This window comes from Halictus rubicundus, chromosome 15 (assembly GCF_050948215.1).
Source record: "Halictus rubicundus isolate RS-2024b chromosome 15, iyHalRubi1_principal, whole genome shotgun sequence".
In the NCBI taxonomy this organism is placed as follows: Eukaryota; Metazoa; Arthropoda; class Insecta; order Hymenoptera; family Halictidae; genus Halictus; species Halictus rubicundus.
Genome location: NC_135163.1, coordinates 9,920,398 through 9,941,643, shown reverse-complemented (window position 1 = coordinate 9,941,643; position 21,246 = coordinate 9,920,398). Strand labels below are relative to the sequence as shown.

Sequence of the window (21,246 nt, the reverse complement as noted above, 5' to 3'; positions counted from 1 at the left end):
TCGATCCGAGTGGCACTTCATCGAGGTGGTGTCACACCAGGAAGCACACTATCCGGTCGAGTTGTCTTGAAAAGTCTCCGCAGGGAAACGCGATCGAAATATCCTACGGAATGTTCTCCATTGTTACTTCGACCTCGGGACGATTATCCGATCGATGCTGATCGAGCATGGGGCGGCTGCAGGTGGAATCGTAAGAGCGGCCACCGCGACGGGTTCCTGGTGAACCCGATGTTCGCGTCCCGAAGTCTGTTCGCTCTCGATCAGAGAGAAAAAAAAAAGAAGAATAATCGTGATCGAAGTCGGGGCTGTCGCGGGGCTGATTCTGTGGCGCGAACAGAACGTGTTCTAAGTAAACGAGCGGCGGGAGCCGCAACGCAAGGTAGAGTTTCGAATCCGTGCTGGTTGGTGGTCGGGTAGTTTGTGCCTGAGAGCGCAAGCGAAGCTACGATGATCTTGCCCCGTCTCCTTTCCTCCGGCACCGTCCGAGTTCGTCTTTACCTCGTGATTCCACGTCCCTCTTTAGATCCTGCGTCTCGATCCCCTGGAGAACTTCTTTCTCCTTCGTGCGCGCGCCTTACCAGATGGCGCCATCCAGTGACCACCGCGATTTCAATGTTAGAAAGAGAACATTTACAGTTACGCTCCGAACAACCCGAAAGACTCGCAATTTCGGACCAGTATTTCGCGTTTCGAGCACCTTGCCACCCTTTCGAATCCTCGCCAAATCTCCACCGAGCAAACAGCAAAGTTCCCAAAAATTGGGCCTGCTGAGAAATCTAAGTAAGGAATTTAGTGTTTCGCACAAGTTTCAACTAGTTCGTATATAGAAGTCATCAGCGTTATTACATTGAAACGTTGGCGATTCCGTTCGCTGGAAATCGTTTTCTCCCCTAGTGTCCCTTGTGTCGATTCCATTTGTGAACGTACCAGCTCTTCATCGTCAATTCCACGTTCGTGTAGTAATCGCTGTCCGCTTCTCCGTTCTTGAAGCGTCTTGACAACCGCGGTCCGCGGCGGTATTGTCTTCTGCCAACTCCACTCGTCGCGCCTTTTCGGGATTCATTTTTTAACGCGGCTCGAGTTATCTGGCACCGATATAAATATTAATCACTCTCCTCGAGGGAACTGCTAGGGCTCCGAGAATGACCGTGGTGCCGTTTTATGGCACCCGGTTCGCAATCGGACGCACACACCGCGGATTCTGTGCGTTTGCCTCTCGAAACAGAAAATATTTATTTCGTAACCTGTATCCTTTTTCGGTAACCTCGATTTCCAGACCGGCGACTAATTAAGACAGATGAGACTGGAAGTTTGATGATTATATCAGAGTGGCGTTTGAGATATAGAACGCGATTACGAACGGGAATAAAGGACGTGACGCTTTTACCGGGCTCTAAAACGACTCTATCGGTTATCATTACCGCGATTCTGTCATTGACAAATGGCGACAAGAGTACCGGCGTCGTGCGCTCACATTTCACAAAAATTACATACGCGGCGCTCGTCACAAACGACTGAACACGCAAAGTTAATGTCGTCGGATAACATACATCGATCGCGTACCCGTTAGCGGGGACCCCCGCTGCCGGGCCTCTCTCGAACATTAATTTGGACCACACCAGAACTATCAGCAGCGTCACCGTTGCTCCCGCATTTTCGTTTACGTTTTTACGTACGCAACCTTCGACTAACGGCTACTTGCAATCTATCTTTGACATGTCGCAACCACGATCGCGGTTCTTCTCAGAACAGGAATTTCATCCCTGAGTGAGCTGTTGGGGTCCCCATTTAATGCTTAACCATGAATAACAAACTATTCGTGGACCTGGTTAATCTCACCACATACTTACTAAATTGCTTAATGAAAAAAAAAAAGAACTTGTTACTGGTAATTTTCTGAACGTAACGTAACTTTGCGAAGTACCGCAAATTCTGCGTCAGAAACGACCCGGCGCGAGTGTGTTGAGTCAAACTGGTCGCGTTCACCCCGTACATGACGATTTACATCCCGTGCACGAGAACACGCCTCCAAATACGGTGAAACAATGTTTCTGCCCGCCACAGTCGAAGCATCAAGCACATATATATACACATAAAACGTATACGTACACGTGTTTAGGAGCGTACTAGAAAGAAACCTGAAAACGAGGACGACCGTCACGCGATCGAAAGCGTCGCGTCGCTCGGCGACCCGGCGACGCTTTTCACGATCGACGATGTCGTTCACGGACGACCACGTGCCTGCTCGAGCAGACAACAGGTCTTCTCAGTTTCTAGTTTCTGGATCGTGGATCGTCAAAGGCCTATCATAATCGGATCGAGCCGCGAACAAACTGCGCGGAACGCCGCGCCGTCTCGCATTCCGATTCGCGGCGTCGCGCGTCGCGTCGGACGTTCTGCGAACCCGTCGGGAATCGCGATAATACCTCTTCGACGCCGACGGGAACGCGAGTTTATATTTACGCCTCCTCTCGCCCGAACGAGCGTTGGTTTATTCCCGGTTTTATCGGCGTTTCGGCTCGATAACCGGGAGCACCCGTTTTTACGACAGGCGATGCAGCAGATTCGAGAATATCCCGCGATTCCGAAACCGTGATCGACGTTACCATGATCTCACCGGGCGAGAGACGTCGGGAACGCGGGGCTCTCGGGTAACTCGATAATTAACAGTTTAAGCAACCAGGCACCAATCAGCTGTCCAGGAAACGACGATTTTTGCGCGACACTGTGAACCAATGGAACGCAGCGAACGTTTACAACGCTCACAGGCGATTACTCGCAATTATTTACGGTTTGAAATAAACCGCGCTTTAGCGTAGCTGTATATTTAGCGTGCAGAAATTACTCGCCAGCAGACGATAGCATAATTTTCCTACTTCTACGCTACGTTCGAATAACTGCCGAGGGAAACGACCGTGCGCGTACGAGACAAACAGGACGACACTGCATACCTGTTTAAGCCTAATTTAATTATGTCCCTCGAACGATAACAAATCCAGAAATTTATCGGTCACCGATCCGCACGGCCAAAGATTTCGAAACGGATCCGGCCGATAATCCCTTGGCGAATCAATGCAACGGGCAGTAAGCTTTCGAAATAATTACTTGCCGCGTTCCTTGTTATGCGAAAAACTCGTACGTTTACGGCAATGGCCGGTCTACCTTTGCCGATATTTTAAGCAGCTCAAAACTTTTAGGACATTCTTGGGTAGATTGCGAGATAAGCTTGGACCGGGTATCCGGCTCGGGATCAAAAATTGTCACTCCCTCCGCCGACGGTATGCTGATACTTACTAAAAATATCGGCGGAGGATAATTAAAAAATAACGCCCCGGTTCTTTTTTCTTTTCTCGTCGTAAGCTCGTCCGGCGTAACGGTGATAATTGCGATCCTGAATTCCTCGAGGGACGGACAAGAGCCCTTGGTATCGCGTGGGCACAACGTTTTCGTCCGCGAATAAAAATTGCCAAATCAAAGTTGAGAAATTACCTGAATAAATTTTCCGTATCTCCTTAATTTCTAGGTTCGTTATTGGGTACGTACCGTCATTAATTCATCCGCGTCCGCCATGTCGATCGCGATGCAGCCAACGTGTGTCGTCACACTTCTCGTTCATCGATCCTGCATAAATTTATCAAGTGCCGCCAGTAGATTTGGAAGATGTGACGGCAACCTGCGGGCATCTTGTTCCTCGTAAAATTCATTACGCCAAGCCAATACGTCATTTTAACTTGCTCCTTTAAACCTGTCCACGAAAGACTGGATCATGCCAGATCCTGTTCGACGATCCTTCGCAGCGTTACTCGCAGCACGCGGCGAATTTCATTTCAAACGGTTTGTCGTGTTGAGCAATTTTTAGTGCGATAATACATTATGAATACCTCTTTTGGTATTTACACTCGACAGGGGTTTCAGCGTAAATTCGAACCGGACTGCGTGAAATATCGGGGATAACAAAAATACATGCGTGGATTCCAGTGACACACACGAATAGGAAAATTAGTGATCCAGCGAGATCTACAGTTAGCTGAGACGCGTTAGAGCGACCATCTGTCTAAGAAACGTGTCTCGCCACGAGGATGTTGTTTTCGTACACTTCATTCTTCTTCTTCTTCGACAAACTACTCTCCTCTGCAATCTCCAATTGCTTTCCGAATGATAAACATTTCTCACAGCGCTGAAAGTACTAAAATGATCTAGACATTTTGGGGATCCCCAAACCTCGGATTCCAAAGAAATTCGAGTCGGGATTAACGGCGTGGAGTCACTAAAAAGTAAATAAATCTTAATTCCTGTCGTTTGGATTTCCCTCGCGTTTGTAGGATCATTTACGCGGAACGAGCGCCCATCATCGTGACGCTCATTGACTACGGCGACGGCGTTTATGGCTAATCGTAAATTGGTGGCGCAACGGTGAGCCAATTCGTGTTACCCGATGTTCCTAGTTTAATCAACTAATCCGACTAGAACAGAAGATTTTCGATTCGCGTAGCTGAGTCTCGGTTCTGCGGAATAGATTTTCAGTATTCTATGTAATAAAGTGAAAATTGTCGGTGTCGCTAGCTATTATTGGACGCACATTATCGAGTACGGTATAGAACGAATCGATAAATAACCGACAGCCATGGCGAGAGTCCTTTCGACCATAATTTTCGAGACTGCGAGCACGAGGTTAGCTGGAATTACCGTAAGCATGACTAAGGAACGGGTTCCTGTCCGCGGTAAACTTTTAAATCCTTTTCCTTACGACCACCTAAATAACTATTTACCAATAAGTGTTACTCTGCACTTGATCGCAATGCACAAAGGAAATGAATATACAGGCAACGTTCGAGGGCTAAAAATTTATTCGTACCTGGCTGTACGACAAACACCCGCAACGATGCACGAAAGTGAGGACGGTGTTGCATCAGGAATCCGTCGCGTGCATGTTGTTCAACAACGCGAACACGGAATAAGAGCATCTGATAATCTGCGAAATCGTTACAGGTAAAATACAGGAAAAATGCATGAACGTCCGTGATGTTAGTGAACGTACCGCGATATATGTTTCCAAGGAACATACGTAGAACGAGCTAGCCTTCAGATACAAAGGGTTTCTCGCAGACATCGTAGACAATACGAACAATTGCATAATACTACGGAAATCCTCCCGATGCCAGTTCGAGAGCCATTGACTTCTGTCGAGCACCGAGCACTGAGCGATGATGAACGCGTTAAAACATGCGATTTTCAGGCAGAACGATCGTCGATTCGTCAGCCGGCTAGGTCTAATTAATCTACGCCGTACTGATTAACCCTTACCGAATAGGTCAGCTCGTTTCCCGCCCAGCAGATGTAGAAGAGCTGAGACGTGGCGGCGCTCAGGTATATCCCGAACTTTATGATGTCCGAGTTCTGCCCTCCGACCTGTTCCAAACGATGCAAATCGATCACGATCTGAGCAGCGTGCTCGACCAATCATGCCTTACCACGACAGCCTGGAAACCAGTCAAGCAAATAATCGAGGTGCTCGACAACATCTGAACGAATAGGCTCGAGCTAAAGATATTATTGTAATCGCTGGTCGTGGACATCAATTGCTGATGGAATCGAAGACAGGTCTTATAACGCCTCATGAAACTGTCGTTCGGTTTCCCGTAAACGCTACCAGTCTGCGATAAATACATAAATACGATGAATACGCGATCATTCCTCGAAGCTGCAATCAGCCGACGCACAGCAATGTCCGGACATTATGGTCTAGTGGATTTTTTCCGATGGTATCGGTAAGAGCGCTGAACGGCTTCCAACAATCGGCGAGGATAAAATTCGTGGCAACATGTCCGAATATCGCTGTGCGTTCTCGCTTACATTGTTGGCCGTTTGTCTGTCGCAGTTCTCGAAATTCACGTTCAAAATGTCTAACTGCATGGTGGTGTAATTGCACGAGTATAGCGAGATACTGTCCATCGCAAGTATCGCGAGCACGCCGCTAGAAATTGCGACCGTTTCGACGGCGAGAGCGATCCCGCGATAAGGAAATGTCGTGGTGTCAAACGGATACTTTGCTCTGATTGGTAAACCGTCCTTCATCGGCGAAAAGAATAACAGAGCTATTACTAAACAACACCCGACCGCCCTAAATCCGTAGAAGATTATTTTGTTGAACGTATAGTGCCTCTTGATAATGGCCGTGATACGATCACTGTCCACTGAAAATAACTTCGATGTCATTTCGAATGTTCCCGGTCGCTGCGTATCGAACTTACCAGAAAATTCAACGAGATCGTCGGCGCACTTTAATATTTTCGCCAGTAAACGTTCTAATTTTTTCTGGTTGAACTGATATTGCATGGCTTTGAACAACACAACGATCATTCCCGCGCAAATGCAACCGCTATCGGTGGCAACCGATATGTCGTCTATGCTCATGCAAATATCTGCGAGAAGCGTGATCGTGAAGATGTGCATCGTCGCGATTATGAATATTTTCCAAGCGAAGTATCCGTATCGCAGAACCGGTCGAGTGTTTGGTTTTAAGACCCACAGTCCACTGTACCTGTACTGACGAAAGCAACGCGTCGTTCCTAGTTTGTCTTCTCGATTACAGAACTACTTACAGCGACGACGAACGTCCTGTGAAACTCGTTCAGATAGTAAGAACCAATTGTGCACGACGGTGTTAACTGTTTCCACCTGGTGCGACACCGTGTGGGCGTCAATCTGATCGAAACATTCTCTGAACAATTTTTCACACGTTCTTAATTCTCACTTTCTGGGCGACGTTCACATCGACACACCGCGACTCTTACGTCAAATAAGATATTTGAAGATTCAGTAAACGTCGAAACGACTCCAACACCTGATGTCCTGGCTTCGGAGCCATTGGTAACGTGTCTCTCTGCGAGTCGCAAGACAAATAAGGCGTTTATGCCAGGAAGAGTCACGACGTCGTGGTGTAGGTGCAACTCGTTCGATGGCTTGGCATAATCTTGTCGCGTTATCAGGGGTTATTTCCTTTCAATCTTCCACGGTACCTTTCGAGAAAATTGCGGATAAACGGATGCGATTGTACAGCCGCTTTCCGAAATTACAGAGCCCGCCGTGTTGCACGTGTTGGGTCCCTTAAACGCTTCCGCGAATGTCGATAAAAATGACAGTAATTGCATAGCGATAGACAAACGATACCACGTTCTATTACCTGCCCGCGCGGAGGATAGATACGGTGTAAAGAAACATGCACCGAAGCTATTGTCGCAAGTACTGTCTATAGAATATTCGCGGTTGCAGTAGCAAACGTATAGTTCGACGATGTCGAAAATGATTTCAGTGTTTCAGCGCTCCGTTGTAAGCGCGAGGGTTTCCGGCACGAAGAATGACGTGCGTGTAAGTTTTTTTTTTATTTAAACAATATCCCATTGTTTGTCATAAAAGATTGACAAATATTATTATTGGACTGTCTAGATGTAAATTCGTTTGATTTCACGTGAAAAAAAAATGTATTCTTTATCGGGAATCGAACAGGGGACCGCCGGTTTTGCGTCCGAGCGAGAGCTTTTAGAACTTTCGAAGGGTTTAATTTGGAAAAAATGTGATTTCTAATGAAATTGTTTTAGTCGCACGTGGCAAAAGAAATTTGTCAGAAGTGGGATTCGAACCCACGCCCTCAAAGAGGACCAGAATGCCCAGAACTCAGTAATTAAACTGAGAAGGTTATGAACCTTGAGTCTGGCGCCTTAGACCGCTCGGCCATCCTGACAGTTGAGATTCAACTCTCTAAATTCAAATCTCGTTCTACTCAGCAGGTAAAATCTATAAATTATTCTACTATATAATAAAATCTAGCGTTCTAATGAAACATAACTTACTAACACATTGCGCAAAAATGTTAATATCACTATATACAACGTTTTTTCGCGTTGAGTCTATTTAGAAATATTGTTACCGTGAAACAATAAAAATGTGAACAGGAAGAAAATGTATAAACAGAATCAGATGAAAATTAATATAATTACGTAAATACTTGTTCAAAATAAAATAAAAATATTATTAAAAAAAACTGTTTCCGCCCGGGATCGAACCGGGGACCTTGTGCGTGTGAAGCACACGTGATAACCACTACACTACGGAAACGGTTATGCAGAGACTTTCCAAAAGACCTGTTATAAACCTAATGAAATAAACAATCTTTACAACTGACTCACTATCTAAATCATGATAAATATAGCGCAATATTATATTTAATCTTTTACTACGTTACGCATTTCTTAAGGTACATGGGTTAGTAATAAAAACAAATACACATATTGATTCATTCAAAAAAGTTTTTATTCGTCTTTTTCATTATACAAAAGTGTACAGAATTGTTAATATAATATCATAACAAAATTAAATTGCAACTCACAACTTCAATTTCAGTTACTACAAGATTAGGAGCAGCAATTCAATGATATAAAATAATAAATATGAATAAATTGCTAATGAGATTATTTCCTTCTCTTATCTCGACCAGTAGTTTTTTGTATTATCAATTTATTCCGTTCTTTAGTGACTTTGGTTGTTGGCCTTTGAATTGCATTAGCCGGCGGTGGTATCCTAACCGGGTATGGATAATTTTCATTTTCTTCTATATGTCTAGCAAGTTCGGTATCTGTATCTAATGTTTCGGGTCCCGAACTACTTGTTTCTTCTCCAATGTGTCTATACATTGCAAGCAGTTTCTGTTCATATTTTCTTTGCATCAGAACAATTCTTCTTTCAGCTTCTAGTTTTGTCTGTTTCAATGCATTAGTCAGAGTTTGTATTTCCCATTTTTGCGTTTCTATATGACATTCTAATTCAGCAACTTGGACTTCAAGATTCTTTGAACTTTCCTTTAAATCGATTACTTTTAAGAAATACTTATAAAACAACGTTTTCATTTCTCCATCTGATAGTTTTGCGAGTCTTTCCATTAGCATTCTCTCCCCTTTCTCCCGTTGTGCTTGATTTTCATCAAAGCCTTTCCTACCGCATATCATTTCATTTTTGTGTTCTATCATGGCATCTATAGCTTCAATAGTTTCCCCACATTCCAATAATTTTCGTTCTTCTACAGTTGACAAGGCTTTTTCTTTTTGGAACTTTTCATCAAGATCACATTTCTCATCAACTAAACAGTCTCTGGTACGTCTTAAATTTTGAATTTCATTTCTCAGAGCTTCCTTTTCATCTATATCTGCTGTCCTTTCCAAATCTATAGATTTTTCTTTTAAAACTGTGTCAAGATGTGTAATTCTTGCACTGACATCTAACAGATTTTTCTTCTTATCTGGATAATTACCTTTTGATTTGTCTTTTCCATCTTCGCTATCCGATTGTATCTCTTTGAGCTTGAAAGCAGTTAAATTATATTTTTCTTCTAGTTCATGAATTTTCTTTTGATCTTCTGCAAGTTCTTCTTCTAATTGTTGCTTACGCTCTACTTCTGTCATCAATTGCCTTTTTAGATTAATCATTTCCTCTGTAGAGGCATTTAATGACTTCCAAATTTTTGTACTGTTTTTAAATGATTCGAGTGCAGTTTGATGTATCATTGCAATGTCTCTCAATCGGTTCTTATAATAAACTGTCCTGTTCCTGTATAATTCTATTTTCTTTTTTAAGAGAGGCTTCTTGAAAAAGAAGTCATAATCAGGTCTAGATTTTACTTCTGATATCTTTGACTCTGTCTGAGAACACCTTTTCTCCAATTCAGTACGTTTATGTTGAAACTTTGCAGTGGCTTTAGCAAGTGTATTTTCATTCTTTGCCAAATCTTCCATCATGAAGAGCCTAATCTTAGCAGTCGATTTAAGCTCTTTCATATGTTTCTGAGCCTCGTCAAGGGTTAACTGAATTTTCTTTACCTGAGTTTGCTTCGCGTCATTATTAGACATCAAAATTTTCAGTTCCTTCATGGGTTCAGGTAACTTTTTCGTTTCAAGAACATCGATCAAGAGATCTGTAGAATTATTTTTATCATTTGGTGGATTTTGTTCTGTGATCGGTTCGGGGATACAATTATGTACAATGTCTGTAGTAGGATATTCTAATATTTTGTTAGTCAACATTTGGTTTTGATTAGATTTAAGGTTATCATTAAAAGCTATTATTTCATTACACATTTCAGATCCAGGAAGGATCGAGTTCCTTCTGGAATTTCTACGCCTAACCGGAACAGGCTTTTCTACAGATTCAAACATATCATGTATTCCTAATTTCGTATCATCTGTTTCTGATTGAATGATATCATCTGTCTGTATTTTGAACTGTTGCATGTAGTCATTTAATTTCTCTTGAAAAACAGAATTTTTTAAGCGTGTAACGTAATCATCTTCCTCCTCTTCTTCATCCTCAATGTCATCTCTTTCTTCTTGATCTTCTTCATCTTCCCTCAATTCATCTTCATCAGTCTCTTCTTCTTCTTCATCTATTCCTTCTGCTTTATCATCAGACATTTTACTCCCCAAACATGCAGAACACGTTAAACAATTACTTGTAGAGTTGTATTCTTCTACCTGAACAAGTTTATTAAAACTTGTAGTTTTATCAACTTTAATCAGTCTTAATAAATTTTCATTCGGGGATTCTGAGTCTGTGTCATAGTAATTATTGCGAAAATTCTCTATTTCTCGTCGTGGTCGCATTCTAAAATCTTTGCGGTTACGTTCCAGAACATTTGTGTACTTCCTTAGCGTTGCATTCAGGGGGTGCAAGCTGCCGTGTTATAAAAGTGACCAGTATTTTAGCGCTCTCTAGTGCTCGGGGCCCGAACTAATAACAGTATATATATGTAGATACAAACGCTACTCACTCACACACAGATACTCGCGTGACTCACACAACTCTATTGTAGCTATATGTACTTTCATGTACACGCGTACAATTAATCTTTTAAGTGGAAAGGGTAGAAATTTATACAGCTTGAAATATATAAAAATAAATATTTATTATAAATCCATTTATTTTCTTCTACAATTCCAGTGAATTACAGTATGGATGCTACAGGACTGTACAGGACGCTTGGACGCTAGGTTAGCGTCGGTTAGCGTTAGCGTCAGTCAGAGCAAAGCAAGCGTTCTGCGCATGTGCCCCCATCACGTGATGGGGAACACCAACGCCGCCTAGTGCTCGGGGCCAGCAACTTAGTGGTTAAATTATTTGCATTTCAGCTTATGCCCCCTGGTTGCATTATTTCTCTCACTCTTCCTCGAATTCTCAGGTTTACGATCCTTTTCGCACTTGCGTGCCTTCGGCTATGTTCGGATCTTTTCGGACATCTTCGACTCGCCCTCCGCCATTCCTTGTGCGTAAATTTACGAGGCTCATATACCCATAAAAGTTTTTAAAATTCTCTTTTCGTACTTCATTCGTTGTAGTCTCATCACGATTAGATATTCACACACAGAAGAGTCTGGAAGAGTGAGTGTGTTCTGTCACGAAGGAGGTACAGTTTTTGAACAAGTGCCACACGAACCAAAAACTTTATATACTGTACACACAGGTACAAACAGTAGCTAATTCAATGTGCATTGTAGAATACAGGTCTATTGTGTTTACTTTTTTAGTATTTTTTACGTAATGTTTATTGTTTTCAATGACTCGTTGCCATTCGCTTAAATGCTTCTACTGTATGAAAGTTGGTAGTACTGTAATCACCAACTACAAATTCAATTGGCATTCTTGAATAATTTAAAGTCTAGATTCTGATTTTGGTGAGTTGTATACCAGCAGAGAGAATATCCTCTTTGAAACCAAAAATTTATTCGATGATAAAGGTGTATTATTTTCTTAATAGTCGCGCAAGCTTTACTTGCTTTCGTATTTTCGCGCGCTATTTTCGCCACGAACGCGCTACGAGCGCTACGTCTATGGAGAAACTTGCTATCGTTTCTTTGCCTGCTCTAGTCAAGTATTTAGAAAACACACGAATTATTCTAAAAATTTCGGCGCTTCTTTGTATTATCAGTTGTAAATAACAAGTTTATATAATTTTCTGCTTTTAATAACATTCCTTCGGAACGCATTATTCCTTCCTCCGGATGTTTTAATTCGTTTTCAAGTTTGGCGCCATTTTCTTTACACTCCCTTCTGGAACAGTTCATTGCTATTGGTCGTTCGCAAAAGTTGCAAGTTGCAACTTTCAACAGAATTCTGTCAGTCGCTTTACTTCTCGCAACCCGATCATTTTTGAAGTCTCTTGTGTTGTTATTACTTTCTATTTACCGAATTCTATCGCGAAACTTTGTGATAGTTGCTGATCTCGAAATGAACTGTGCAAGATAATGGTCTTGAGGAAACTACGACTGGATAGTGTCCTGTAGTAAACCTATAACCTCTATTTTGCCGTGCACGCTTACATTTGGGCATCGAACGTCATAATTCACGTAAGCGTTTCAACACATTGTGTATTAATATTTCTGCTTTTGTCAGCGTGTTGTCGAATGAACATAAACATACAATTCCACCTCGTTGAAAATAAGCCTGGTTCAAATACTGCGAGACCTAAAAGGAGTTACATTGACGCGTGAACTTTTACGTCACGTTTGTGTTTTATAGCCGTCAATTAAAAGAGGCAATATTCTGTTTTCGCTCTTTCGATCTGCGATACTTATATAATCGAACATGCATCTAGTTTACTTGAGAAAACGTCGAGTCACGGAAGTATAAACAATTTACTGATGATGTAATTTGGGTATGTATTAATAAACGTTTTATAAAATCGATTATTGGTACATTGTCATGCCCGTTCCTCCTCTCATCTTCGCCATACCAGTGGTTTTGTTTTGTATGTTCATTTTCAATGTTTCAACCTCTTTGTTAAGTCGAAATTGCCGATCGATGATTATGGATTCTTCCGGTAATCCGAGCGATCGTGCGTTATCTCGATGTATACGAATACGTACTGTGTGTTTATTCGAACGTATTCGCGATTTTCAATTAGTTCGGTAAACGTTTCTGTTTATTTAGTAATTCTGGGTTGGATCGGCCGGCATATTGAGAAATAATGACGTACAGCGAAGTGTGTTTAGTGAATCACTGGGTTTAATGTCAAAGCGTACACTTGCAATCGTTTATCTATAGTACAGTAGCGTACACAGCTATAATTTAAAATAAACTCAATATTAGGATAAAAGGGGATATTTAGAACTAAATATTAGAGTAAAAGGAAATATTTAGAGTTAAATATTAAATTACATTAAAATAAATATTTCGAACTAGATATGTCGAACTATGTACACGTTATTCATGGCTCGATGTGTATCGGTTCAATTTTCGTTCTGAGACTGTACCGCAAGTCGCAATCACAACATCGCGGGATTAATTAAGATCTTCTCGAGAAGAAAATGTGGGGGAGACTTCCTGGATCTAAGTTGACGAAGGCTCGCGCGACTCATACATGCGTACGTGTATTATATATTGCGTTACCTCGGTTACTCAACACATCCGCTCAACTTTCTATTCTGTCGCGAGCACTTTCGCGCTCGTCTATCCTCATCGCGGCGCACGCTATGGCGTTCGAACGTGTACGCGTTCTTTCGCGGTCTTCTATACGACCCAATTACGCCGCGAATCAAGGCCAGACTGAAATAATCCGCGATAATGATCGAACCAGCTACATGGTGCAACGGGACATGCGGTCTGATCCTCAATAAACAACAATCACGTCCACCCTTGGTAACTTGCGATTCAGCGTACCCGCGTTGTCTGGTCGTGATGTTTGCAGAAAATAATCTTGTTTATCAGCGTTTGCTATCTCGGAAGAGTGAAGCAGCGCGAGGTGGCCTCGACTTTTGATGGCCGGCCCACCGGTACTGAAATCCATTTTTATAAAATACGATCGGTATAAAGCCGATTATTCCGAAAATGGCTCCTATTTTCCTTAAATAGGTTGCCGTTTTTTGCTATTTTTGCCCCCGGTTGATTATCCTTCGTTTTTTATAGTTTTATGGTTAGGCAATCAAAATACCAAGTTTAACCAAGTGTATCTTTTTAGGTGCAATGGAGAAGAACATAGGATTTGCGGCTGGAAGTGCTGAGCCATCAGCACCACCATCAACAGCACCACCGCCTACGGCGCCACCCTCCTATGAAGAAGCTATTGGAAATATAAGCAATCCTCCGGGCCAGCCAAACAATCCTCCATACCCGGTAGCAGGAACAGCCATGCCGGTACCATTTTGTACGTACAGCTAGTATTAACTATTTGATTACGGTTTCTGCTTGAATCAATTGTTTGTGATCCTCCTAAACAATGAAACATGTAGGAGACATTACTGTACTTTGCAGCAAGAGAGCTGAAACCACTCGTATAATGCCTTGCTCCCGCTAATGTGTGGTTTGTACTGGTAAACGAAGTTAACCGATGGTAAACGATTTCAGATAACCCATCGTCAAATCAACCGGCACCGTCATATCCGTCAAATTATCCCGGTACTGGTGAGCCACCGATACAATCGCAGACGCAGTTCACTCCGAATCCAAATGTACCACCACCGACGGAAGTTAGAATTATCCATCGCCCGGTGACATATTCGCTGAGTCCGAACCCGACAAAAATGACTTGTCCCACCTGCTACTCCAGCATCAAAACCACCACGATATCGGATCACCAGCCTACCGCTCACATTTGTTGCATCGTTCTCTGCTTACTAGGGTGAGTAACTTAAGTTCGACTTACCTACACTACTTTCATGTACCTGTCTCCGGCAGAGGCAATATCATGGCTCACATCTTTACAGCACTATTGTAACATAACAAGGGAAGGATCCGATCTAGGATATCTAGATGATCAAATCAAATCCCGGTGGTTTACAATTTTTTTGTAATTTTGATTTCCTTGGTAGATCCGATAGCGAGACTCCTCTTACTTTCCAACAGTCAGTTATTTTCTTACTCCAACCTTTTGACCTTCTAATCAGCTTCACTTTCCTGTTTTCTGACCTCCTGACACATCGACTCAAAATGCTTTTATCAATCGCATCGTGTGCATGCCGTTATCTCCGCGCCATTCCTTCGGTTCTTCTTTGAGCTTGGGCAGTTCCATTCGTCGTCGGATAATGTGATGGTCGAAACGATTGTCTCTGACCAACAGTTCTCTCAATTTCAGATGTTGCCTTTGCTCGTGCCTGCCGTACTGCATGAGCAGTTTCACGAGGGTTCACCACTTTTGTCCGAACTGTAAAGGCTATATTGGAACGTGGAAGGGTTGAATATGAGCCGAGCACGCGCACATTATTCGTATAACTGATTACGATTTTTTTACACAGTGAAACAGAACGTCGCAACGTTTCGAACAGTATCCTCGGGGAAGTATTACTTTGCTTGATCGTCGCAAGGAACGTCGACGCTCCGACGCGACGGTCTCGCACGTTTCCTCGACGAGACGGTTCGTTCGTCGCGACGGTTAATCGATTTTGCCATTCCTTATTATGAACAAATAACTGCAGCTAAGGGTGTTCACCGTATTCCACGAATTTAATCGTGATCGATCGTACCTACGTGCGGCCGACAAAGTGTTCCAGCGGAGCACGGACAATTTCGACGAGATTGTCATAGTTTGTATCAGAAAAATACTATTGTATGACGCTTATTCCTTGCGAGACAACACGTGTGCGAACTTGTTGTGAGTGATAGTCGACGATGGTTATGCGTTTCATGTTCGACTCGAATTTAACGAATGGGTGCACTTGTGGACGTGTGCGCGTGTGTCTTACGAATAGAATTAGATCATTTTCGAGCGTTCGGTCCGAGAACTGGTTCCTCCTACTTGTATCTGTCGCATTCCACTGATTTTTAATAATGTTTTTCTACTTAGGAGGGTACTCGTATCGCGTAGGTATCGTTAACACCATAGAGAAAGGCGTGGCAGAGATCGTAAATTCATACCTTCGGGACAGCGTTACCAGCTCGAGCTTCCAGATAAGCAAAGTCAAATTGGCAGCCACGACACCGACATCGAACGGTCTGTCCCGAAAGCGTTGAAACCGCAATGATCGATTGCTTTAAAAATTGGTGAACGATATCCTTCGCGTGGAACAGCGAAGAATAGCGTTCACCGAAGGCTCAGCTTGCCAATCCGCATTGACGCGAGATCAATTTGCCCGTTCTGTGATGATCGTCAGCCAATTAATTTTATTCCAATGGTAAAATATGGAGGGACTGTTTAATTCTCGCCCGTATTTTTTAGTTTTTTTACGTTTTCGGCTAAGTATTTAACGTTAAGTGTCCGTTCCTTTGCCTTCTTCGATGTATTTCTTTGTAGAAAGGCAGTGAAAAAAGAGAGTGCTATATACATATTTAAAGGGCATACCAGAAGAGATATGCCCCACTTCCAGCATGCAGCTGACTCCGCGCAAAGATTACGATTAGTGTCTATACTAGGGTTTCCCATGCTTCCGAGAATCTCGAACGAACCCGTTTGCACAGTGTACACGGGGGAAAGTGAACCGATTAACTTTGTACGGCGGCTGCTGTAAAGATCGGACGTTTAGAATTTCATCGAGGCGAACCCCGATAGAGACATGATCATGATGTGACATGATGTGACAGCTACACTTTATTCCGGCTATTTATATGAAAGAGAAAAAGGAAGACATGAAACCGAGAACAATTCGTTTGGCTGCGTTTCAGTGTTTACTAATATGAATGTATTCTACAGAATATGCATTTAATGTATAATATTTTTCATGTATGTGTTTGGAATAATAAAATATACGTTTGTTTTAAACGAAAGCCGAAAAACTTGGTAGAGTCCGAAAGTATGTATTTGCTCGTTCGACGTTGAAGACATTCGACCACTGGTGGCGGTTACGTTGTTGTAACAGTTGTTTATTTTACCTTGATCAGTGTACAAGAGATGTTGAACAGACTCGAGAGTATATACATACTTGTTTCTGTTAAATGAAAAACGATCGTTTATATATATTTTAGTACTTGCAAAAGTCTCGTACGTACGCTACGTAAAACATGTTCTCAGAAACTTCCACGGTCTCGGTTATGCTAGGACTCGAGCGAAAGACGAGTTGCGCTACACGCGGCTAGACTTCGATTCGTACAGTTATGTTCCGTTCGGAATCGGTTTCCTACGTGAGACTGACGGTTACAAAATCCCTACGAGTACCTAGTTCGCATACTGCAACGATTCTATTAGCGGTACGATAAAACGGATTTACCGGTGGATTCAAGAGCACTTGTTCAACGTGCGCGCACACTACAGTGATTAGTACACTCGGTTTTTAATGAAATATGTGTTTCTTCTTTTTATACACAACACGCTATCACGGATTGTACGCGTTTGCCGAGACAATAGACGAAGAGAGAAAACGGTTCTCGGGAACTGCAGGAGCCATCCTTAGACTAGCATGAGATCTATGAAGAGAAACGAAGGGTAATAAGGAGAAGATGTGAGATCGACACGCGATCTTTCGTGTCTCCGAGCGGTTCTACTTCGCCGGTTCTACGCGAGAGTTTCCATCAGATCGCTGCGGGGAAGAAACTGCTGCTGGGCCACCGACGAGTACTCCATGTCGATCGGTTTGGTGTCGTCGTAAAGCGCCGGAGCTTCGCAGAGAATGAGGAGAGTGCCCACCATGGAGCTTATCGTGAATATCCAGAGAAACAGCCGGTCGAGCACCATCGCCACGAAACCCCAATCTTGATCTTCCTACAGTAACACAAAATTGCATTCATTCTTCGTACGCATCTCCAAGAAATAATGTCTTCACTACGTTAGAAACGGTTCTCCAATATTTATTTTAAGGTCAAAGTAAGAAACAGATCCCTCGTCGCCTACCGCGTTGAATTCGTCTTGCCGTTGTATGTGGTGCTGAATGAACATCACGTTGTGCAGAGCCTTTTCAAGTTCGAACGGATATTTCTTCTTCGAGGCGACGTCGCTCAGCGATTCGTCCAGACCGGACATCACTGTAGGAAGTCCGTTGTATCCGCCTATGCATCCTAGGAATCTGTTATGCGCTGTTGTCGTGTGCAGGCCGTTGCATCCTGAGTTCGAAGAATAGATTAAACGATTGACAAAGGAAACTAATGAAAACAAGTCGAAAATGCTTACCGCCGATTCGTTGGTGACGCGCAGAGTCCGGGGAGGAGACTATCGATGACGACTGCATGGCGGCTGCAACGGCAGCGTTGAACTTGTCCTTCCCCGATCTCCCTCTGCCATGTATCTTGTGCGCGGCGAGATCGTTCAGCAGATCGTCCGGCACTCTCATCAGAAGTAACTTCGGTAATCTTCTTATGAAGATTTTCCGTATCCACGGTGCCATTTTGTGGGTGCTGGGCTTGCGATAGTGAACGTTCAGTATAATGATCGTGATCACTACCGACAGGCCCACTAGGATCATCGTGAACAGCAAATATTTGCCTAGCAGCGGCAACGCTAGCGACGTAGACGGTATGATCTCTGATATCAGAAGGAAGAACATAGTCTGCGATAACAGGATGTTGATGCAAAGTGCGATCTTCTCGCCCGAGTCCGCTGGCAGGTAGAAGGCCAGGACCGACAGGTAAGAGATGCTCACGCAGGGCACGATCAGGTTCACAGTGTAGAACAACGTTTTCCGACGCAACGTGATGTTGAAGAAGATGTCGGGGTAAGGCTCGTTGCAGCAGGGATAGTATTTCTCGTGACGTTCCGCTGGAACCCCCAATATGTCCCACTCGACGCTAGGGTAGTACTCCCGGAGATCAATGCCAACCTCGACTTTGTCTCCTCTATTCTGATTAATATGTTTCAGATCGATCTAGGAAAGACGAACATGTTCAGACACTGGTATCGCCAGCGAATTCATTGTTAGATTAAACTCGAGTATTCGTTGAGCACCTGAAATCCGTCGTAAGTCCACGATCCGAACTTCATGAAGCAGGTCTGCTGATCGAACGGGAAATATCGGACGTCTATCTCGCACGAGGACTTGAAGATCGCTGGCGGGGTCCACAACACTTTTCCCGTGTAATGCAAAATGGCCTTGGTCATGGTTGTCACTCCGTACTCCCCGTCGGCACTATAAATTACCACAAGCCTATTTTCAATGACTGCTCCATGTCAAAAAGAAATTTAAAAACAGATCCTAATCAAATTTAGTTTACTTCATGGATTGGTATACTATATTGGAAGCGTGTTAAGCCTTTCAGCTAATTGCAAAAGCGTATCAACGAACGCACGAATGAGCTAATTCGGTAAATTGCTAGTTTCAGCGGACTGGAAGAGAGTGTTCAGTCTAGAGGATAGATTTCGATCGCTTACTTGTTGTAAAGGACAATGTCGGGAAGCCATATGTGTTCGCTGGGCACGTAGAGTTCAGTGACACCCCCGTATTCTGCTGGATCCCATTGGAACTTGTGATCTTGCCATTCCTGTGACAAAATTCTGTTTAAGCTCGCGTCCCCGCGACCAATCGGCGAACGAACTCTGTACTCACGTGTTCCAGCCAAACGTTCGTCGTGAGGATCTGATCCTTCAAGTTCTGAAATCGTTCAACCCGAGTTTCGTTAGTTTCCCGACGAGCCGAACGAATCGTTAACATGCAACGCGTCAATTTACATACGAGATCTATCAGCTGCGAGAGACGCAATCCGAGCTTGACGACGACGGTGTTGTTGTTGTTGGGGACCGGTCGGATCAGTCGGTTGTAATTGGACAGCAAATCGTCGTAGAGCCGCTTCGCGTCCGGGTTACCGTGACACAGCCTCGCCGAGAGGATCAGGATGATCGTTTGCAATAACATGCTCCGGCCGACGCGCGCGTCTAGTCTTCGAGAGTTCAGCGTAGGTTCCTGCAGCGTGAGTTCGAGAAGCGGATTAGCCTCGAGCGAAACGGTTGCGTCGTATAATAGTCGAATACGGGAAAAGTGCGGACACCAATAGGTCGGAATTACGAACCTGTTGCGTTGCCTGCCGAACGTATTAATTTGAAATCGAGACGGGCCACGATCGTTCAGTTTTCCCTTTGCACACGAACTATCAGCATTTATAATTCAGACCTGTTCGCGGGCCAGCTTTTCGTGCAACACGATTTCAAGTAGCTTCTCGCGTCTTCCAGTTTTCTGCACTTTCAAAGACCAACAACACCCCTAATCGTTCACTATTTACGCGTGGACGTACCGGCTCCGAACGTAGCACTATACGCTATTCCATGACCGGCCGTAGATCCGCGTCGTTTCGCGCGACTTCACCTGAAAATTGCAATCGTTAGTTACTTCTTCCTCGAAGATGTTCGACATCGTGTGGATCCGCTCGATCGATCTCGCTCGATCGTCGCTCTCTCCTCTCTCAGCGTTCCGAAGTTACGTACTTGCGACTCTATTCAGTTTCCCCGAAACACGCTTCCCGACGGATACGATCCCGTGCCCTTTCGAGAGTATCATATTTTTCTAACGCGGTCCCTTTGAACGTTCATCCCCGCGTGACCGCGAGCCGATCCGGAACGTAACGAAGAATCGATGACGCGTCGCCTCGCATTACTGACGCGGCTCGGTACCGTTTCGCTCGCGAGATGCCGGAAAAACCGAGAACAGAAATGACATTGTGTACAGCCAATGGACCACTGGATGATGTTACGTGTATCTCAGATTTTCCGGGATCAATATACCATTGCGCATGCACTAGGCTGGCCGAGAGCAGCTGCGCACTGGCGACGAACGATCATGGCGCAGGTCCCTGTTCGCGTTGCACTAAACGATAGAAAAAGACGGTTCTGCACGGACTCTCCGCCTCCTCGACGGCTCCTACGCCCTTCCGAACGGGTTCTCCTTCGACCCGGACCTCGCTCAAACATTTCAAACCCCCCCCCCCCCTCCTGACGAGTCTTTCCAACCGGCCTGCACTCGGTTATCCGGCGAATAATCCCGAAGGGACGATCGATCTTGCCAATGGATCAATTAGTCGGATCCAACCTCTTCCAATTGGCCTCGCGATGCTGTTGCGTCTCTTCGTTTCACCCTGCAAAGACAACGCCGTTCGCGAACCGCAGTGGCTGTAATTCGGCACAAATGCGAACTGCAAGTTCTCAAAAATAATCCAACAGGAAAATTTTAATATTTACGGAGTACAGCGAACATACCCAGACTATCTGGCGCGGTACCAATTTTGTAGAGATCGAATCGAATCGGTAGCCGCGTGCTGGCCATCGAAAGTTCAGTCTCGAAATAATTTTGCGCCGCTGCGCTCCCCTCTCGGGCGTTGCACGCTGATAAACGGGATTATTTTTCTGGGTTTCGCTGTTGC

General features: G+C 44.0%; 4 protein-coding genes and 2 non-coding genes across 11 annotated transcripts; 1 reads left to right on the top strand and 5 right to left on the bottom strand.

The window, feature by feature from the left end:
* Window positions 1-4,177: 4,177 nt before the first annotated feature.
* On the bottom strand, window positions 4,178-7,015 carry LOC143361266 (odorant receptor 13a-like). Of its 4 annotated transcripts, none has more exons than XR_013083429.1 (8): window positions 6,795-7,015; window positions 6,252-6,541; window positions 5,854-6,194; window positions 5,472-5,654; window positions 5,305-5,409; window positions 5,039-5,197; window positions 4,856-4,972; window positions 4,178-4,761 (listed from the first exon to the last, which is right to left on the bottom strand). XR_013083429.1 is itself a non-coding variant. In XM_076800529.1 (7 exons), exons 1-7 carry the CDS (start codon window positions 6,866-6,868, stop codon window positions 4,910-4,912), a joined length of 1,215 nt encoding a protein of 404 aa, XP_076656644.1. In that variant the 5' UTR covers window positions 6,869-7,014; the 3' UTR covers window positions 4,178-4,909. The 4 variants fall into 4 exon arrangements, 2 of the variants coding, with proteins under 2 accessions (XP_076656644.1, XP_076656645.1); XR_013083430.1 differs by having other exon boundaries at window positions 4,178-4,463; XM_076800529.1 differs by having other exon boundaries at window positions 4,178-4,972; window positions 6,795-7,014.
* Window positions 7,016-7,619: 604 nt separating this feature from the next.
* Window positions 7,620-7,741, bottom strand: Trnal-caa (transfer RNA leucine (anticodon CAA)). Its single transcript has 2 exons — window positions 7,704-7,741; window positions 7,620-7,664 (listed from the first exon to the last, which is right to left on the bottom strand). It is a non-coding gene; the product is annotated as a tRNA-Leu (tRNA).
* Window positions 7,742-8,042: 301 nt separating this feature from the next.
* Window positions 8,043-8,115, bottom strand: Trnav-cac (transfer RNA valine (anticodon CAC)). Its single transcript has one exon. It is a non-coding gene; the product is annotated as a tRNA-Val (tRNA).
* Window positions 8,116-8,292: 177 nt separating this feature from the next.
* Cos (kinesin-like protein costa) lies at window positions 8,293-10,700 on the bottom strand. Its single transcript, XM_076801210.1, has one exon. It carries the CDS (start codon window positions 10,647-10,649, stop codon window positions 8,469-8,471), a length of 2,181 nt encoding a protein of 726 aa, XP_076657325.1. The 5' UTR covers window positions 10,650-10,700; the 3' UTR covers window positions 8,293-8,468.
* Window positions 10,701-11,186: 486 nt separating this feature from the next.
* On the top strand, window positions 11,187-16,746 carry LOC143361637 (lipopolysaccharide-induced tumor necrosis factor-alpha factor homolog). 3 transcript variants are annotated; one of them, XM_076801209.1, is made up of 4 exons: window positions 11,187-11,506; window positions 14,000-14,185; window positions 14,386-14,659; window positions 15,113-16,746. In XM_076801209.1, the coding sequence occupies exons 2-4, from the start codon at window positions 14,005-14,007 to the stop codon at window positions 15,213-15,215; spliced, it is 558 nt and encodes a 185-aa protein (XP_076657324.1). In that variant the 5' UTR covers window positions 11,187-11,506; window positions 14,000-14,004; the 3' UTR covers window positions 15,216-16,746. The 3 variants fall into 3 exon arrangements, with proteins under 3 accessions (XP_076657324.1, XP_076657321.1, XP_076657322.1); XM_076801206.1 differs by lacking the exon at window positions 11,187-11,506 and adding an exon at window positions 12,120-12,389; XM_076801207.1 differs by lacking the exon at window positions 11,187-11,506 and adding an exon at window positions 12,482-12,697.
* Window positions 16,215-20,755, bottom strand: Nachralpha2 (nicotinic acetylcholine receptor alpha2). Its single transcript, XM_076801205.1, has 9 exons — window positions 20,315-20,755; window positions 19,903-20,195; window positions 19,569-19,796; window positions 19,443-19,487; window positions 19,268-19,377; window positions 18,845-19,025; window positions 18,074-18,764; window positions 17,798-18,006; window positions 16,215-17,668 (listed from the first exon to the last, which is right to left on the bottom strand). The coding sequence occupies exons 3-9, from the start codon at window positions 19,746-19,748 to the stop codon at window positions 17,462-17,464; spliced, it is 1,623 nt and encodes a 540-aa protein (XP_076657320.1). The 5' UTR covers window positions 19,749-19,796; window positions 19,903-20,195; window positions 20,315-20,755; the 3' UTR covers window positions 16,215-17,461.
* Window positions 20,756-21,246: the final 491 nt, after the last annotated feature.

Coding starts and splice junctions, on each gene's coding strand:
- LOC143361637 (XM_076801209.1), top strand. CDS start 14,005: ATGGAGAAGAACATAGGATTTGCGGCTGGAAGTGCTGAGCCATCAGCA. Junction 14,186..14,385: donor AGCCATGCCGGTACCATTTT/GTACGTACAGCT, acceptor AAACGATTTCAG/ATAACCCATCGTCAAATCAA. Junction 14,660..15,112: donor ATCGTTCTCTGCTTACTAGG/GTGAGTAACTTA, acceptor TCTCAATTTCAG/ATGTTGCCTTTGCTCGTGCC.
- Cos (XM_076801210.1), bottom strand. CDS start 10,649: ATGCGACCACGACGAGAAATAGAGAATTTTCGCAATAATTACTATGAC.
- LOC143361266 (XM_076800529.1), bottom strand. CDS start 6,868: ATGGCTCCGAAGCCAGGACATCAGGTGTTGGAGTCGTTTCGACGTTTA. Junction 6,542..6,794: donor CTTCAAATATCTTATTTGAC/GTAAGAGTCGCG, acceptor TCGTCAGTACAG/GTACAGTGGACTGTGGGTCT. Junction 5,410..5,471: donor CTGGTTTCCAGGCTGTCGTG/GTAAGGCATGAT, acceptor CGTTTGGAACAG/GTCGGAGGGCAGAACTCGGA.
- Nachralpha2 (XM_076801205.1), bottom strand. CDS start 19,748: ATGTTATTGCAAACGATCATCCTGATCCTCTCGGCGAGGCTGTGTCAC. Junction 19,378..19,442: donor CGAACGTTTGGCTGGAACAC/GTGAGTACAGAG, acceptor ATTTTGTCACAG/GAATGGCAAGATCACAAGTT. Junction 18,007..18,073: donor GCGTCACCAACGAATCGGCG/GTAAGCATTTTC, acceptor CTTCGAACTCAG/GATGCAACGGCCTGCACACG.